The sequence below is a fragment of the Vidua macroura genome, chromosome 5, assembly GCF_024509145.1.
Source record: "Vidua macroura isolate BioBank_ID:100142 chromosome 5, ASM2450914v1, whole genome shotgun sequence".
Taxonomy (NCBI): Eukaryota; Metazoa; Chordata; class Aves; order Passeriformes; family Viduidae; genus Vidua; species Vidua macroura.
Window position 1 is genome coordinate 45,032,024 of NC_071575.1, and position 19,448 is coordinate 45,051,471.

Here is a 19,448-nt window from a genome sequence, read left to right on the forward strand (position 1 = left end):
ATATTAGGAAAGTCATGGTTAGGGTTAAGGACACTGAGGTGTTATTTCCTTTCCTTTTTTCTTTTTTAAATACTCAAATTTACAAGCTTACCTCATGCAGCTGAAGGACTTCAGTTATTAAGCATTTGATGTTAACATAGTGAGCTTTAGTTAATCCAATTATAAATTGAAATACTAATGAGTAAATTGCAATAATACAGTAAAAATGCAAAAAGTGAGATAGGGAAAGAGCTTGAAAAATTTGAAAAAGAACTAAAATAAAATATTGGACCGAAATACTGGTATGACCTTGCATTAAGAATTGATGGGTTTTTTTTTTTTAATGCTTCAAACAGTTAATTTTTTCCAATAATTGTTTTACTAGGTACGATAGTAAGTTAAGAATGCTTGATTAGTTTAGGCAGATTTCTTCAGTATTCTTTGAGAAAAGGATATCCTTTTCTTTTTGCCTTAAAATGTGTATATTATTGCTGGAAGCAACTATAAAAATCTTCATGCACACTCAGTATAATTAATAAGCTCCAGGTACACAGCACTTGCACAAGATGATAATTCTGGAGTTTTCACTGTATTCCCATGAAGCACATCAGCAGATTTTCAGTTTTTTCTGAGTTGTTTCAGTCATGCTGCTTCAGCCTCAGGGGAGCAAGATGTCAAAGCCTATCTGAGTTGTAGTGGAGAAAAGACATAAGATGTTTCAGCTGAAGTGAATGGGAACCAATTCTACTTCAAACAAAGTTGATGGTAGGGTAAAGGTTAGATAGAGTTTTGCTGTTATCACACCTGCAAACGTGTCATTTTATCACAGCTTGAGCCAATGGTCGCTGTGGAGTCAGTTAAATGCAGAAACCATGCTGTTCTTAACTGCTTGTATGAATTCAGCTGTCTGGTATCAGCTTGTCATGGTGATCATGGGAAAGGATTAAATTGAAAGTATTTTATGCTTGTCACTAGCAAAAATATGATGGCAAAACATAAGTCAAATTATTCTTTAGTTCTTTTTGTTGTGAAAAATCAAACAATTGAAAGGTTTAATGAAGATACTTATTCTGTCAACATTATGTATCATTCATCTCTGCATAATTTAAAACAGAGCCTATACCAGGAATACCAGTTATACTGTGAACACGAAGTCCAGTTCAGATAGTATACTAGTGGTCCTAGTGAGGTTTTGAAATGAGGTAACACCTGCTGCAAATTAACACTGTGTGTGCTGTTGAATTCAAAAGACAGACACCAACATCTTCATTACTGAACATCATTTTCTACTTAGAATTGTTGCTTCAGGCTGCTGCAGAGATAGATGTTTCTCCAGATCAAATTTATAACTTTATATAGTCACAATAAAGAAAAAATTGGGTTTAAAAAGTAAAAACCTTCACATATTGCTGCATTATTCAAAATGTCAACTTCTAAATAGTTTTAGGAGATGGTAATGTGTTATAGTCAACTATTTCAATGTAAAACATACTAGGAAACACTCAATTATTAATACCTCTGGCACTTTGTTTTCCTACATGTTATGTGTTGCAAAAAGAAGTCTTATATACACATTTGTTCTCCTGAGCTCCTAAAAAGTAGGAGGGAGACAAAGTAATAAGATGGTGTGTGTGCTTTTAATATGATTATTTGCTTTATTTAGGCCAAGGTTGAAAAATGTGGATCGAAGTAGTGCTCAGCATTTGGAAGTTACCGTTGGAGATCTGACAGTCATTATTACAGACTTTAAGGAGAAAACTAAGTCACCACCTGCTTCCAGTGCTGCTTCTGCAGATCAACACAGTCAGAGTGGTTCTAGCTCTGACAACACAGAGAGGGGAATGTCCAGGTCATCTTCACCCAGAGGAGAAGCGTCGTCACTGAATGGGGAATCTCATTAAAGTTTATTTCCTCCAGGTTCATTAGTCTCTTCAAAACATGCAAATATGTAAGTTCTGTCACCACATTTTCATGACAGATTAGTCATGCATAATTAATATGTTGACTGGAACACAATGCAGTTTAAAAAAAAGAAAGAAAATAAGTGCAGTGATGGAAACAGTAACAGCATGAAGCTGAGTCAGGGGAGGTTTAGGTTAGATACCACAGAAGTTTCCTCACCCAGAGGGTTGTTGGGCACTGGAACAGGCTCCCCAGGGAAGTGGTCACAGCACCAGCCTGACAGAGTTCAAGAAGTATTTGGACAGCCCTCTCAGGCACATGGTGTGACTCTTGGGGCTGTCCTGTGCAGGGCCAGAATTTGGACTCAATGATCCTTTTGGGTCCCTTCCAACTCAGCTTATTTTGTGATTCTATAATAACTTAAATTCTATCTACAAATGCTTATGAAGCATCTTCAGAACAACTTTTTAATCTACATGTGTAAGGGTGCCATGAAAATGTGGTTTGAATGTGCATTATACAGTGTTATTGCTATGTCCATTTTCACTTTTAGTTTAGTGAATTCTAACAAAACTCTTGGAATCTCTACTATTGGCATGTACTGAATTTAAATTTTATAACATAGTTCAAGCTGCCTAAATATGTATTATTTGAGAATTGTGAAACATAGTTATATGTATGCAAGTCAAAGATCAACTTTATCAATTATTGCTGCAACAGAATTTTCATAATAATTATCTTCTTAAAAACACCTGCTGGTACTTGGTGTGGTTAAATAGGAAAAATGTTATTAAAGAAAACATTTGTATGGATTTTTGCCAATGTTTGACACATTTTACTAGATTACTGTTACTGAATTATGTTGATGGTTTTACCAATATTTTTTGACACTTAAAACACTTATTGTAATGTTTACAAGCAAAATAGAAAACACATTCTAAGCATTGATTAGTTAACCTTGCAATTCAGGTAAAGTACTGCATTGTCGCTGTACACTGGTATTTTGTGTTGTGTAACAAATACTGAACCTCAGATGGTGATGCATTTGGCAAAAACTATTTGGAAATATGAAAGTTTGGAAAAGCTTTAAAAAGAACAGATCTGCAGTTCTTGTTTCTTCTTAGTGCTGTTTCCTTGCCCCAGATTTTTCTAGTGTCACATAGTCACTTATTTCAGTGCAGGAATATCAGATGTTGCACAAGAATAAGGGAATAACAATTCTATTTTTTTTTTTTTCGTTCCTGAATCAATTTCTTTAATATTGAATTGGCCTGTTAGAATATATTATGGCATAAATAATTTGAAAAATACTCACTATATTACTTTATGGCATAAGCTGTCAACATTTACGCACTTAGCAATATACTGATAAAGAGCAGAACTATTTACAATACCATCTGGTATTATGTAAAATTACCAATAAAATATTTTTGTGAATACAGATTTTGCATTTTTGTTTACAACCAATAAGTGTTTTGATACATACATACAATTCATGTATAGATTTTAAATTATATATTCTGGTTCAGTACAAAAGTCCATTTAGCTCCTTTTAGTGAGGTAGGGCACTTACACTCCTGTGAGCCTTTTCTTTTTCATTCAAAGTAAATATATTTTTAAGCCTATGTCAAAGTTGGGTGGACCTTCTTGGTAGTGAATCCAGCCCCAAATTATTACCCACATATGATATGTCTTCTTGACAGCTTAAAATAATGGATTTTTGTAGCCCCTGACAATTGTGATGTTTGGTGGTTTCTTGTAGTAATGTATTTTTCTGTTTTTAATGCAGTACTTCTACAGGCACAATGGTACTGTTCTATTTTGTAAGATGCTAGTTGTGAAATACAGTTAGTTGCATAAAATGAGAGTCTGATGTGATATCTGAGAACATACATACCTCATTCCTTGGTGTTGCTGTTTAAACTTTTTAGACATCAAATGTTAATTATAGGCTGTTTCAGATGGATAACTACTGACCTGTTTATTATGTATTCTGCTTTATCTTACTAAAAATAGAATGTCTGTTCCTTGCTGTTACCTGGCCAAATTTAGTACCTGTAAAACATGCTTTTTAAGGTTCTTAAATGTTTTTGGGGCTGGGCTAGTGTTCAGATTAACATACACTAGCTTTTAAAAGAAAAAAACACATGCTTCTCTACTTTATTTTTTTATATTTTATTTTTAGGTGGGACTATTTGCAGACTATACTGATGTAATGGATTACAAAAGAGCTGAAACTGTTTAAAGCAAGCAGTTTAAGGATAGTAAATCTCATTGCAAGAAGTTTTATGAAATGTGTTTCTAATTTGAAATGTAATGAATGCTAACACATTTCAGAATTCCTTGCAAAGAAATAGTAATCTATTACCAGTAGTTCACTAAATGGGAAATGTGTTTTTATTTAAGTTTATGTGAATAAACCACCCAGCATTGCCAACAAAAGGACTCTATCTTCAGAATTAAGTAGCTATTTGGTTTGAAAGGAAGGATGGAGCGGATTTTACTGTGATTCAACTGTCTCTAGAGAATAATCTCAAAAATGTGGTACAAGTGTGGTTATCAAAAACAATGCAGAAAGTCTCACTGTTTGTTATGGAACAAGACATTGAAGAGCAATTTCTACTATATGTGCTACAGAAGTCAGGTAGGATCTTAAAAGCTGTGGTGGTTTTAACTGAACAATTAGGTTGCCATTGTTTTATTGCAATTATGCTTGTTTTAGCATTAAGCAAAGTTAAGTTTTTGCCTGTTTGATGATTAAAAGAATATGACAATACTGACAGCAGATTAGACAAATTCTAAGCAAAATACTGCATTTGAGTCTGTTAATAATATAATTTAAATGAACTTCACTTTCATAATTTCTAAATAATTTTGACTTGTAGTAATCCTAAATCCTTTTTTCTAACTGTAAATATATTTAAAAGCATCTTTACTCCATTTATAAAATGTGAAATTTTAATGTTGTAATGTGTTCTGATTAGCTATTTTTCTCTGTGATTGCTCTCTGCATAAGAACTGTTATTTGTTAAATCTATATATGCATCAGTCTTCAACAGCCATACATCCTGGGATATTCATGAAATGGTGGCCCCACAAGGACAAGCATGATAGTGTTCCATGTAAATGAGTTCCTTTATGTGCTGATTGATTGTCTGGTTTCAGAAAGGAAATGGGGGGAAATTAAGTATAAATAGTTCATTTATAAAGTGTACAGTAATTCAGTCTCTTATCTTCCTAACTTACTATTAATTATAGGTGGTATAAGAAAAAGAACAAATATACAGTTGACTGATCTCTTTTTTCATGAATTTAAATCTACGTATTGGATATAAAAATTCTTCTACTCAGTAGCAGGTTGGATTATACCATATAAAATCTTGATTCCAACAAAGGAGGTAGTAATAAATAAATGACATTTCAAAATTTAAAATTCCTGCTATTAAGAGTCAATAATTAAGAATATGACTGAAGTTTTAACCTATTATGTGTTTATCTAGATATTTGATGTTTTGGAGCATAGATTGTAAAACCGCAAAAATAGTTTGATTTTATAATTCGTGCGCTTGACATTTTTTTTAATATTATGAATAGCACATTTTCAAGTAGCCATGCGAGACAGTACTTTCTAGAATTTGTTCAATTGGTTTACCATAGTGTTTAGGCAGGTCTTCTAAACTTCACATCTTGCATCCTAAATTCTTTACTTTTTTCCTCTCCTGTCTGGAAAGCCTGACAGTTTCCTATGTTTTGCTGATTGATTTTACTTTGTTAATACGATTGATTTGGCATGAAACTGTCTATTGTGTACTTTTATCCAGGGTTCTTTAACTATATCTGTTTGGGTTTTTTTTTCTGTGAAATGCCTTTATTTGGCTCTTCTCCCTCCTAGGGAGTCTGGGTATAATTCATTCAAAATCAGAAACTGTAGGGAAATAGAAAGGCATTTACATTTACTTTCTCTAAAGGCAACAGCAAGTGCTATACTTATAGTAAATTTAGCCTGTTCTCACTCAGGAATAAGATAGAAAAGATAAAAAGCTAATGCTGGTTTTGGCTAGTGGACCAGTCAGTCAAATATGGCATTTTGAAAATGCATACTTCTATCTTAACAATGTTAAGATTTTGGTGTGCTGGAAACACAGCTTGAGCTTTCAGAGGTTTTCTTAACCTGAAATTATGCCCCAACTTATGTTAGAGCAGTCTCAGTTTGAAAGGTTATTACTTCAAACTAGCAAAAACTGTACAGTAAAATCAAACTATAGAAGTTCAGATGGTTTTCTTTTGTGCTGTTAAAGTTTTAAAAAGAGGAGAAACTGTTAAAAGATACTTAAAGACTTGTCTAAGACCACAATCATATTGAGCTTCGCTTGACATCTAAAGAACCTGTTTTAACAAGAATTAACAGGATTTAACCACTAATTAAACTTCAAAAATTACTTCATAAGTTAATTACAAATTAGTGCTCTGTAGAAATGGTTGTAACTTCCTGTCTAGAATGGAGTAAATGGTACAACAGCAATGGAAAACTGCATGCTTGCTGGAAAATACTATTTTCCAACAGCAAGTGATGTTTACATGACTTTGCTAAGACATTATGCCAAAAGATTGTGATATGTCTGTGAACGAGGCTTAAACTGTACCATTAGATGCAAAGAATTAAAGAAAATGCAGTGAAAAAAACAAATTATTTTCAGAACCTAGAGTCTTAATAATGCAGGAGCTTATTACAGCCTCTATTTAACTGTGTTGGTAAAAATTAATAAAAACAAACTACCACTGAATCACTCTGATGTATTCAATCCTAATCTTGCCCCTTTTATTTTGGGAGACAGATAGAAGTCATCAGAATGAACTTGCTCTGTCTGCTAATGGTAGATTTTAAGAGCAGACAGTTTAATGGGCACAGGAAATTTTAGGTGTACTTTTAAGAAGTTAAATGTGGAAGATGAAGGGCAAAAGCACATTCCATAGCTCTTAATGATTATTATTAAGAATGATTACAAGAGATTGCTGTTTCATTTGGGTTTTACAAAAGACAAAATTGTAACCTTGTCTAATCACTCTTTGTCCTATATGCTTAAAAAGAAAATTGCCACAAGAAAAAAAATATTGTTCAGTAACAATATTCTGAAAAGTAGTTCCAGAATTTTAATCATTTTCTAGAAAGTATGGCATATCTTGGCAGATTGAGGACTATTTGAGCAGGACTATGTTTTCAGGAGCTATGCCACCTGGAAAAGTGTAGTCTTTGGTTACACTGTTTCCTGTCATGGTTTAACCCCAGCTCGCAAGTAAGTACCACACAGCCCTTTATGCATTCTCCCTCTGTGCAGTGAGGGAGAAAGTTCGAAGAGTAAGGGTCAGAAAACTCATACATTGGGATAAAGACAGTTTAACAGGTAAAGCAAAAGCTGCACATGCAAGCAAAGCAAAACATTCACCACTTCCAGTGGCCAGGCAGGTGTTCAGCCATCCCCAGGAAAGCAGAGCTCCATCACAGGTAATGGTGGCTGGAGCAGACAAACACCATCCCTCCAAATATCCCCCTCTTCTTCTCCTTCCCCCAGCTTTGTGTGCTGAGCACAACACACGGTCTGGGATATCCCTGTGGTCAAATGGGGTCAGCTGTCCTGGCTGTGTCCCCTCATAACTCCTTGTGCACCCCCAGCCTCCTCACTGGTGGGACAGTAGGAGAAGCAGAAGAGGCCTTGACTCTGTGTGACCTCTGCTCAGCAACAGCTGAACTATCTCTGTGTTATCAACAGTGTTTCCAGCACTAATCTAAAACACAGCCTCATGCCAGCAACTCTTAAGAAAATTAACTATGCCAGCCAAAACCAGCACATCTGTGTATAAATACTGATCTTGGTCAAAGCAAAGTGAAAGTGCTTCCTCAAGCTTTTAAGACATGTAGCTGTAGACCAATGGAGCTCTAATTTACAGTGGAGTTACTGAGAAGATAGCTGAGGAAAGGAGACTATTAATGTATTTTTTGATAACTTGCTAACCACATGCATGTAATTTTCCTCTTCTGTATGATGAAGCAAAAGGATGCAGAAAAAGGAAATAAATGTAACCCAGGCTAATGAAATATGGCTCATTAGCCTTTTCCCAAGATCACTAGAGTCTACAAACTGCAAATTCTGGTTCAAAGATAGTCCCAGGTATTTGTCACTAAAGAAGGATGGAGTTGTTAAATCACTTTGCATCTGTCCTGTTAAGACAAGTGAGGGGTAAGGCCAGTTCTACTTTCTGAATACCCACTTTGTGAACATAGAGATCTAATTTGCCATTTATATGCATCTAATATATAGCTATCCTCCATAAATAATCTATTTCAAGCTGATTCTTCTTTGCACAGAATAAATAAAAATGCTTCAATGTCAAGCCCGGTTCCTGATGGCACAGATCTCTGAGCAGGAATGTCTGGCATCTGACTGATCATCTCTTTCTGTAACAGCCTTCAGCTATGAATTAATCTAGGCAAGGGAAATCTCTTCAGGTTACATGTATTATCATTACTCCCACCTCTGAAGGAAACACATTCTGATTCCTGATACCTTTTTCTCCCTTTTCTTTTATTTCTCTTAAGTACATTTATAGTATAAGTGGATGCAGTGAGTTTGAAATCACTTATTATGCCTGCTTTTTTAAGTGGGGAATTTGACTGCTGTTCCCAGTTCTTGAACTATATTTTGGTTTCTTTAAGATCAGCATGGTCATACAGAATAGTGGTATGTGGGAGCTGAGAGGTCAATTTCAATTTTGTCACTGTTGTCTTTGTTTCTATATAATTGACGAACTAAAGAGATTCTTGCTGAGCATACTTACACTGATTCTGTACCATTCAAGCACTCTGTCTGAAATACCTGGCATTCTGGGACGCCAATTATCTGCGTTTCTGCAAATGGTATTATTCTATGCTGGGAGGCTTCTAAATGTGGCAAAATAAGCAGAATTCTTTCCAGCTGATGGAGGCAAATGTTGCCGAGTAAAATGCTTTTAGTCCCCACTGGAGAAGGAGATCTGAGGAGCATGCACAGATACTGAGTGCTTTCTCTGCTTTCCTATGGAAATTCCAAGTAGGAAGCTTCTGTTTCTAAAATGTCAAACACCTTCAAAAACTCTCAGTCCAACAAAAAAACAGAGTAATAAGGAGGGGGGAAGGAAATGTATTTTCAGAATAATCCCTAGAAGAGCCATATAATGGCTTCTTTGTCTTTTTTGTCTGTTTAGTGTTCCTTTCTCTGTGTACTGTATTGGAAGTAGGCAACACACACTTCTTAGAGATGTGTCTTGCTTTTTAATTCTTGATGGCTGTTGGTTGAATGACATTTGGCCTAAAGATGTAGGGTTTTGTGAATTAAATAGTAAATACTATGAATATTTCACTCTTGCATACAAGTTACTTATTGAAAGGATGGAAGTTCAGATGAAAAAGTTAGGAACAAAATTAATTCCTCTCATACAATTAGCTACTACACAATTTTAAAGGGTCTAATTCCTGGACTGCTAAGAAAAATATAGCTTTATGTTGCAAGGGTGATATAAACCTAGACTAGAATGGATGTGGCTTCTGAAGAGTTTTGTGGCCAGTAATTCATATGGCTGTTTTCAGTGATTATTCCACACCTTAACCTGTTAATCTTGAAGCATTGTTAGAGCATCCTCACAAACAAATCAAAACTACCAACAGTACTGTCAGATGCTCTTAAAATTTACTAAGTGCCTTACACAGAGCATCACTGAGGCAATGATTCAATTGCAAGGAAGTTTGATAAAAGATTTACTCCTCTAGTTGAAGTCACAGGTTGTCGTGGTTGTAACCAAGGTTATGTTCCTGGTTATACACATTAGAATCTTACATTTTATTGCTGATATGCGTAGCTAATAAAAAACAGTCCAGAATTTTTTGAGGCTTTCAATTTGTAAAACATCCATTGTTTGGAGGAGATTTTTCTTCTAGCCAATTGTGATAGTCTACTGGAATATCACAGAAGTGAATAAAACTTGTGAGTATTTCTGGATGCTTTCACACTTCTCAGTTTCTCAGTCAAGGACAGTATTACCTTTCTTGGGAAGGGGTACCTAAGTTGTTTTTTTTCATAGGGATTATGTTTATCCAACTAGTTTTTTAAGGGTTTTATTATTAGAAAAAGGGCTTGTTATTTTGAAAACAAAAATCTTACCTGCCAGGTGTCTTCCCCAAAATGAGTAAGTGCCTTTTCTGTTCTGACTCTTAGAAGTATTTACTTTGTCAGATTGAATCTGAATGTCCTGGATAAACCAACTATTAAGTACCAAGTGTTACCAATGGCTTGAAATCCTTTCACTGAAACAACAGGAGACAGATTGTAAGCCACTTGAATTGTTTTGAGATCTGATGTTATCAGAAGTTTTATAACTGCTACGAATAGTATACTTCTAAGAACAATGTAACTTTTCAGGAACTTGATATTGATAGGAAATAAATATTTATTAGAAGAAGTATATTAAATAAATATTTATTTACCAATTTGAGTAAAAGAAAATGTTACACCATGGGGGCAACAGTCCTGCTGTTAGCAGTCCTGACTACTTAATGAAAAGTAAAACTGAGGCCCTGGACTCTAACTATAAAAAGGGGTAGTATTTGGTGAGAGATTGGGACTGCGAATCTTGTGTCCACATTCTAATAAAGTAATTTCTCCTACCTAAGTTTTTACCAATTCTCAAGCAGAAAAGAAAGCATGAGCATATATCAGTAATAGGCCCTCTGGTTTAATTGGTGCTGCTTCCTATCTCTAGTGGATTTTTTTTTAAATTTTTTTTAAACTTTGCTCAGGACTGGTACAGCTGAAAGTATATTTTCCCTTCATTCTTAAGCCTAGACTTTGAATGGAGTTTCTCTGAGACACTTTTGTAGTGAAATCGTATTCCCTACAAACATTGAAGACAAAAATAAACATCTCTGTGAATGAAAGATCTTGTGTGGTTGTAATTTTTTAATATACACAAATTTAATTTAAAAAAATCTAAAGGTAACTCTAAGAAAAACATAGTGTATCGATCTACTTAAAAGGTCTCTGTGTAGCACTCAGAAAGTACAATTTGCATCATGAGATGCTACAAATTTTCTGTCTGGTAAACTATGTTCAATTCCATCATAGCACTCCTTTAAAGATGACCATACATTAACCCATTGGGATACTGCCTCCAACTGACCTCTTCCTGACCTCAGTTCAAAGACTATATTAAGCAATTTAAAATTCTGAAAGCTTGGCAGGAAAGCTAAGGGGAAGTGTCTGGAAAGAAAGAAACAGAAGGAATCACAGTGCAAAAACGATTTTTTTCTATGATAAATGTTACACAATTAATGATAATAGAATAGAATTGTTTAAATATTTACATCCCTATAGTTATTTCACATTGATGATATATTGTTGGTTTCAGAGAAGCATAAATAGATGTTTTTGATGCCTAGAATAGTGCCACACATTGAAATGTCTTTCCCAGGAATAAATTAATACTTCTTGCCTGCGAACAATCTGACAAAGAAGTATTTTTGGTGAAAACTAATGTAAGTGGACTACAATCTTGACTGGCATTGGTGATGCTTAGGGTGTGTTATGATAAAATGGTAAATAAAATTATTAAATTGTTCAGAACCTCTCTCTGAATGTATTATTTGTACTGTGTAGGAGAAAGTGCAAGAAATACAAGTGGGCAGTTTGGGGATAAATAGCAGACTTTGGGAATTTGATCTCAAAATGCCAAGAAGCCTCTGCTAATTTATTAGCAGAGATGATTCATTACTGCTTTTGGTTATGATGGAAGTTGAGATATTCCTGGGAGTACTGCTTCTAAAGCAAGAAATTATGAAAGCATCCATGGTTGCAAATTAAAGTAACCAATGAGGTAATAAACTTGAGAAGGGGGATTTGTCTAAGCCTTCCTCTCATTGTATATAAAAACAGTACTTTGCTACTGAAGCAGGTTATAAAACAGTGGTCTGTGTGGGTTCTCTCAATTTGTCTTCAATTCTACAGTTCCCATGTTCAGGTCTCTGAATTGTTTGTCATTTGTGTTGCTTTGCAGCATGAGGCAAAGGTCCTACAAGGCATTCTTGAAAGAAGCTGATTCTCTTGTAAAGCCTGTTGGAGTTTCCCATTTGTGTAGCAGGTAATTGAAGTGTTGGCCATGAGTATAGGACCTCATCCCTGCTCCAAGGAGGCAGCATGTCAGGCTGGTACCTCCTTGGATGCAGAATGCTTTAAATGCCACCCAGTCATTACTGGGCATAGATCCCCAAGTGCAGGCAGCAAGTGTGGGGAAACTGTTGACGTAACTACCAAATTTGGTACTAACAGAAATCCTGACTAAATTGGCATCAGGTACCAGAATAGGGCTATTGTCACTAATTAAAGGGGTCTAATTTAGTCTTGCTTACTCATCTATTTTGCAAGAACAGAAGGGATTCAAAAGAGGAGACCAAATTGTTAAGCTCTTCTATCACCCTTTTATTCATTTCTTTCTGCTATTGACTGTTTGGCAAGACTACTACACAATTATGGGTCTGAAGATGAAAACAAATTTCTTAAATTCCACAGAAATGTTTTGGCAGCTATGGGAGATCACAGCATTCCCCTGCAGATATGGGCCTGGTGCCTGGAGATAGTTTAGGACAGTGTCCAATTTTATTTTACCCTTTCTTGTCCTGGAAAAAAAAAAAAAGAGTGAAAACTAAATTTGTAAAGTTACAGATTAAAGATAGGCAAAGGAAGGCTGAGTTATGCATATGTACCATCCTGAGTTAGCAGAACTTCAAATTATTTTGGGTGTTTCAGGCTCAAAGTTGAGTGCTACACAATATCCCAACTACTCGCTGGCTCTGCTGCCACTCGTGCAGCAGAATGTTCTGAGAGCAATCGTTGACACCATAGAGAAGGCAGTGTAATGGCTGCACATTCCAGGGCACGCCCAGGGCAGGCTGACTGCTCACAGTCAGCCTTGGGCTTGGCCAAGACTGTCACCAAGTGTGAGGGTGCTGGGTACCTTAGGCACTTGTTTGTGACTTGGCTGTTCTATTCAGTGTTAAAGAAGCAGTCAGTAAAAAGGGCAATATTAGTGTCTTATCTCTTCCTGATAATTCAAGTACTAAGTACTTTAAACTACCATATTTGACTGCTTTTGAACCAGACATGGTTTTGAATCTGTATTTATGAAAATTGAGCAACCCTTAGAGAAAAAGATGTAGAAAGACAAACAGTAAGAATTTATTTCTCTATCTCTGACATTGTCTCTATAGGTTTACATGTAAAGTCTACTTGAAGGGGGAATAAAACCAGGGTACAGATGAAAATAAAAAGGTAAATAAATTGGCAAACTCAGTCAGCGCTTTACCTGGTTTGATTGACTGACCACTTTCCAAAACACCTCCTTACTGAAATGGTAAATAAATCTGTTGTCTTTTTCATACAAAATAGCAGTGACTGGCTCAAGTGTATCATCTGGCTTGCATTGCTAAATGGCTCTCAGAGACCTGACAACTCTCTTATACCTCTCTTTCCACTTACAAGGACAGCTGGCAGTTGTCTAATTTTTTGTCTAATTTTTTTTTTTAATTTTAGCTCTTTGCTAGATATAGTTTCCAAGATGCACTTTCCAAGATGCGCAGCCTTTTTTTGATTGGAAATAATAATAAAATGCATAAAATTTTTACATCAAATATGATAAAAAACCCACCCCTAAAATAAAAGGAGTGTTTTTTTTGTTTATGGCGTGAATATTTCCTGGGCAAAAGCATTCATTTTAAAGATCTTAAAAAAGGTGAATAGGATAACATACTTAGTACAAATAGTATAAATTCACTGTGTGGAATCTGCACTGTTACTGTGAAATGGAAAAGGTAAAAAATACCTTAGATAACTACTATCAGATTATTTGATACATTTCATCTTAAAAAATGAACTTTCAAGGCATAATGCAAAGTTACTGTTGTGCATGGTTACTGCTAGTAAGTAGTTTTCCTATTAGAGATAAAAAAATGTAGAAATTTAAAAACCCTGATCTGGGTATCAGGACTCAAAACATCTGATGCTGTAGCAAACAACAGCAGGACAAAATAAGGACTTTAAAGTATAGTTATGTATAAATAAACAAACAAGTAAACACCAGCCCTTCATGCCTTATTTCTGTATTTATTGTATATGGTACGTATTTGCATAAGTAAGTACGTTTGCTTTGACTCTTTGTAAAATTACTTTAAACACAAATCATAGAATCACAGAATAGTTTGGGTTGGAAGGGACCTTAAAGGTCATCTAGTTCCAACCCCCCTGCCATGGGCAGAGACACCTTCCTCTAGACCTGGTTGCTCAAAGCCCCATCCAACCTGGCTTTGAAAACCTCTAGGGATGGGGCATACACAGCTTCTCTAGGCAACTTGTTCTGGTTGTTCAGAACATCTCCATAGCAAATTTTTTCTTTCTTATATCTAACCTAAACCTACCTTTTTTCAGATTAAGGCCATTCCCCCTTGTCTTACCAATTACATGCCCTTGTAAGGAGTCCCTCTCCAGCTCTCCTTTTGGCCCCTTTAGGTACTGGGGGGCTGCAGTTAGGTCTCCCCAGAGCCTCCTCCCGGCTGAACAAGCCCAGCTCTCTCAGCCTGTCTTCACAGAAGAGATACTCCAGCCCTCGGGTCATGTTTATGACTCTCCTCTAGACTCTCTCAGCAGGTCTATGTCCTTAGGCTGGGGATACCAGAGCTGGATGCAGTACTACAGGTGGGGTCTAATGAGAGTGTAGTAGAGGGGCAAAATCGCCTCCCTCGCTCTGCTGGCCATGCTGCCTGCATGCAGCTCAGGACCTGTTTGGCTTTCCGGGCTGTGAGCACACATTGCTGGGCCATGTTGAGCTTCTTGTCAACCTCTGGTTTAGAGACAAGGATATCGCGTGGGATGTTTCAAATGTTTTGCACAAGTGCAGGTATATGACATCTCTGCATCCATCAACATTCTAAGCCCACTGCAGGACACCAAATTTGTCAGGCACAATTTGCCCTTAGTAAAGCCGTATTGGCTGTCACCTATCTCCACTTTATTATTCCCATGCCAGGTACGGTCTTTGGAAAGTTTTAGATGATGCAAAGAAATAAAAGTCCAACACTGAGAATCCCTTCTGGACTGATGTTCGGGAGCTCCAAATGTAGAAATATTTTCAGAAAGAAAAGCACTTGACACAAAAACATTGAAAAAAAAAATTATCTTTGTGCTCCTAGAAAATATTAATTCTGCTTTTTTAATGTAGGAAACTAGTAAATAGTGTGCAAGTCTACATATATAGATGCTTATTGATTTAGAGCATGAAATTTGAACTTTCTTAAGAGGAACAATGCAAGTATTTTGACTAATGTTTAATAACTTACAGAGGATCTATTAAATAAATTTTGAAGTGTACTATTGATAAAGAAATAATTGATTCAAATTAGAATAAATTAGGAAATTTTCAAAGTATCACACCACTTCTTAAACAGTTTACAAAGCAGCTTACTTAATTTTGTGCACTATTGTCCTAGATGTTTTTCCTATTTCTCTTGTCCTTGGGTGTTATTGTGATTATCAACATTAATTGAAAAATATTTTAAGCTCCTGCTTGAAGTAGGTTGGACACACTACAATGCTAAACAATGACAGCTAAATAGGAAAGGAATGGGGGAAGGTAATTATATTTTGGTTATCAATGAAAATTGATATTGAGAATTTTTGTTAATATTTTTATACATTAGGAAATTTGAAGGGGCAGATGCAATAAGAGTGGAAGGCAGTTGTACCAAACTAAGTCTTTTTCTTAAAAGTTAATAGGCAGGGAAAAAAGTGATTTCTGGCAGCAAGAGAAGAGTCAATTCCCCAAAGAAGTCTGATGATACCATATGTACAACACATGGCAGCAAAGCAGTTTCTTCCTACTTACCCAACCTTGCAATCTATCACAGCCAAGTGCTGACACTGCAGCTTGTATGAAAGGGCACGTGAACATCAAAGCAAGTGCCTTTGCCTTTGAAAAACCCTTAACTGGTCTGCATTCAGGGCAGTGTTGACACAAATCTATCAGCACAAAATCTTATTGCTTTACCAACTTAATTAATGGTTTAATTTTGTGAAAGAACAAAACCGGGGGGGGGGGGGTGATACAAATGATTAGGACTGTTTTTGTTGTTGTTGTTGTTTTTTTGTTTTTTTTTTGTTTTTTTTTTTTTTAATTGAAGTTGATCTGATTTATCTCTTTATCTAATGAGTTGTTAGAATGTTGGTTTCCTTTTCTGGCTCACAGTGACTGCTCTTATGACCCTTATGAACACACTTGCAGGAATGCTGGTTCTTTAAAAAAATTGATTGTCACCTGTAGTTTATTAAGATAGTTTTTTTCCTGGATTTGAGCTGTTTTCTGGAGGTAGTAAAGAGAATTGAATACTAAAAATACAAAAGATACATGGCTAAATAACTAAATTCTAGTCAAGAAAAGGATTGAAGATTTCGAATCATTAATAAAAGGAGAGAATCTTTCATCTGATTGTAACTCTTCATATTAAAGACTAGCAGACCTTGTAGCATAAATTGTTACATATTGTTCATAAACTATTCATAGTAAGTAATAAAGCTATATAATTATTACTCTTTAAAGAATTTATAAACTTAAATTGGTAATTATATACTATCTGATAATGTTGTTTTCCTCAATGATACAATTTAGGTATGGCATTTCAGTAACTTTTGCTTTTTTCCATATTCACAAGGCCAAGTTTATAGTAAGAAGCATTTTATGTTTTATCAGATGAACTGATAGTTAGATTAAATTGACAGATTTTACAGTTTGAAAAAAAGCCTTGTGTGTGTAGGTTTAGCTGTTTTTTTTCTCCCTAATAGCAACAGAGGGGTTAACAAAGATGCCTTCTCTCTGACCTTGCCTTAGTTATATTCTTAGAACACTTCACGTATATTCTCATTCATTAATTATTCACATATTATTGAACAGCACTGAATGAAGAGAAGTCCTTAAATTCATACTTGGGTAATGACATGGTTGATAATAATAATAAAAAAATTCTCCCTCTGTTACCTCTCTTTAGCACTCCTTATTTATTCTTTTCTCCTGTAAAAATATTATTTCTTTTTCTGAAGCATGAGACCGTGAGTACTACCCACCTGCCACATTTATTCTTGGTGCTACTATAACACCCTTCAGACCTCATTTTCCCTGGCTGGAACACTCTTCCATATAAAAGACAAATGTCACACCTCAGCAGGGAATAACTGGTCTCTGCTTTAAGCTTGCTGTCAGTAAATACTCCATTATATCTCTCTACTCTGACTCTCATGTCTCTGTGTTGCTCATTCCCTGCCATATGGACTTGACAGTGTGTGTAAAGGGCTGTGAAGTGGGAGAGTGCAAGAATTCATGACACAGGTCAGCAGGTGCAATGAGAGCAATGAACCTGATTTTGAGCACAAACACAAAATCAGGAAAGCTGAATGGCAGGCTGTGGCAGAAAGCATAAGAAACATAGAACAGAAGGGCAGAAAGCCCAGCTAAGACCTTGAGTGGTGCTTTCAGAACTAGTTCTTCCGGCAGTGCAAGTCAGTAACTTCTTTCCAGAATTCTTTTTACAAATCCTCTGCCATTTCATCTATGACTCCCACATCACCACCCTGCTATCTCTGGCCCTGATTTCTCTTCATCCTCCCGAGTTCCTTATTTCTCTTGAATTCTATGTTTTGATTTTTTTTTTCCTCAGCCTCATTTTCCCTGCTTGTATCTTTTAATAATCATCCCAGTATCTCCACTGCAAACAGAGTTGAGTAGCCCATATTTTCTGAGGGCCACCTTTTCTCCTCATTTCTTTTTTATTTTGAGGAAGAGGTGATGAACAATTTTGGCATTACTTCTCTTCCAACTACCAGAGTCGCCAGCTGGCATCCTGCTTTCCCCTTCTTTCAAGCACAGCCAAGAACAGCAGTAAGCTACGGCTAAGGTTTTATGGGCATTCACATATAACATACATCCTTAGACCACAAAAGCTGTAACAGAACTATTTTTTAATGGTTTACTGGAAATTATGTTGGCATTTTTCTTAAAATGGAGGGTCCTGAATGGGGATATTATCACTTGTTTAAAAAAAAGGATGTTTCTAGTCCATAGAAAAAATGTGAGCCAAATGCACTGTTAAGGGCAAAGAAGTAAGCAGAATTATTCCAAACTTGTATTTTTTTTAAGCAATGTCAGAAGCTGAGTGTTCAGGACTGAATAATGACTTTAAAATACTTACTTTGGCAATAGTATAGATTATTTAAACTGTTAGGCCTTTGCTCAGTGGTCTGGGCTAGAGAGAGAGGATGCACTACTGTGTTGGATTTAGCTGAAACCCAACCAATATTTCCCCCACCTAGCAAGATGTACAGCTATTATTTCTTCTGCCACTTCCCAGACCTATGCTTTGTTGTCCAGAAGCATGACCTGGTGAGCTAATGACTAACTTTGCTAGTGACTGCAAACAAATCCTTCAGGCTCAGTTCTCCAAGCTTCTCTGGCCCAGCAGCACCCACCTGTTCCTCAGGCCAGGGTGCCACACAGTCACCTGTGTGCCAAGGGCAGCAAAGGGAAGGGGCCTGGAGTCCAAAGTGATTTGCATGCTCAGACTGTGTCTGTACAAGGAGCAAGGACATCTGTGTAACTTCCGTTGTCTAAGGAATAAGTGGGCATATAACAAAATGGGTAAAGGTTGGAAGGGACCACAGTGGGTCCAGCCTCCCTGGACCAGAGGGTCCTCCTAGAACACATTGCATAGGATTGTGTCCATATGGTTCTGGAATATCTCCAGTGAGGGAGACTCTACGACCTCTCTGGAAATCTGTTCCAGTGCTCAGTCACCTGCACAGTAAAAAAAGTTCTTATTTGTATTCAGGTGGAACTTCCTGTGTACCAGTTTGTCCCATTGCCTCTTGTCCTACTGCCTGGCACCACCAAGAAGAGTTTGTCTCCATCTTCTTGGCACCCTTCCTTTAGGTATTTACACGTATAGAATATCCTTGTGTAGAAGCAGCTGTGAAGCTTTCACAGAGGAAAAGTTAGTGCAACAGAAACACTGAGAGCGAGGAAAGAGTTTCATTTTGAGGGAGCTTTAGTCTCACTTTTGCCTGTAATGAAGACACGCACTCTCTAACAGCTTTACATTCTTCTTATTTTGAGGTTCTCAGAACTGCACATGGATTCAAGGTGAAGCCGCACCAGTGCGGAGCAGACCGGGACTGCCACTGTCTCTACTTTGGATACTTCGTCGCTCAACTTCTCCCAGGGACCCACGTTTGGGAGGCCTGAATGGGGGCGAGACCACGCTGAGCGCAGGGCCGCGACGGAGGGAGGGGTGCAGCGGGAAAAGGGGGGCGGTGGGGGTGTGCGGCTTTTTTCACTTTCGGGGCAAATAAACAGTGGGCGCCACTACGGCCCCGCCCTGCGGCCCGCCCGGCCCCGGCCCTGGTCCCGCCCCTGGCCACCCCCGCCCCGCCCTTCGCACGCCGGGACCGCGC

The 19,448-nt window shown here is 36.8% G+C and overlaps 1 protein-coding gene across 1 annotated transcript in view; it reads left to right on the top strand.

Moving 5' to 3' along the window:
- The window catches only part of YAF2 (YY1 associated factor 2), a 32,309-nt gene extending 20,778 nt beyond the window's left edge, over positions 1 to 11,531 (top strand). Inside the window, exon 4 of the mRNA XM_053977409.1 lies at positions 1,643 to 11,531. Coding sequence (XP_053833384.1) covers positions 1,643 to 1,880 — 238 coding nt within the window. The 3' untranslated portion in view covers positions 1,881 to 11,531. The remainder of the gene's footprint in view (positions 1 to 1,642) is intronic.
- The last annotated feature ends 7,917 nt before the right edge of the window (positions 11,532 to 19,448 follow it).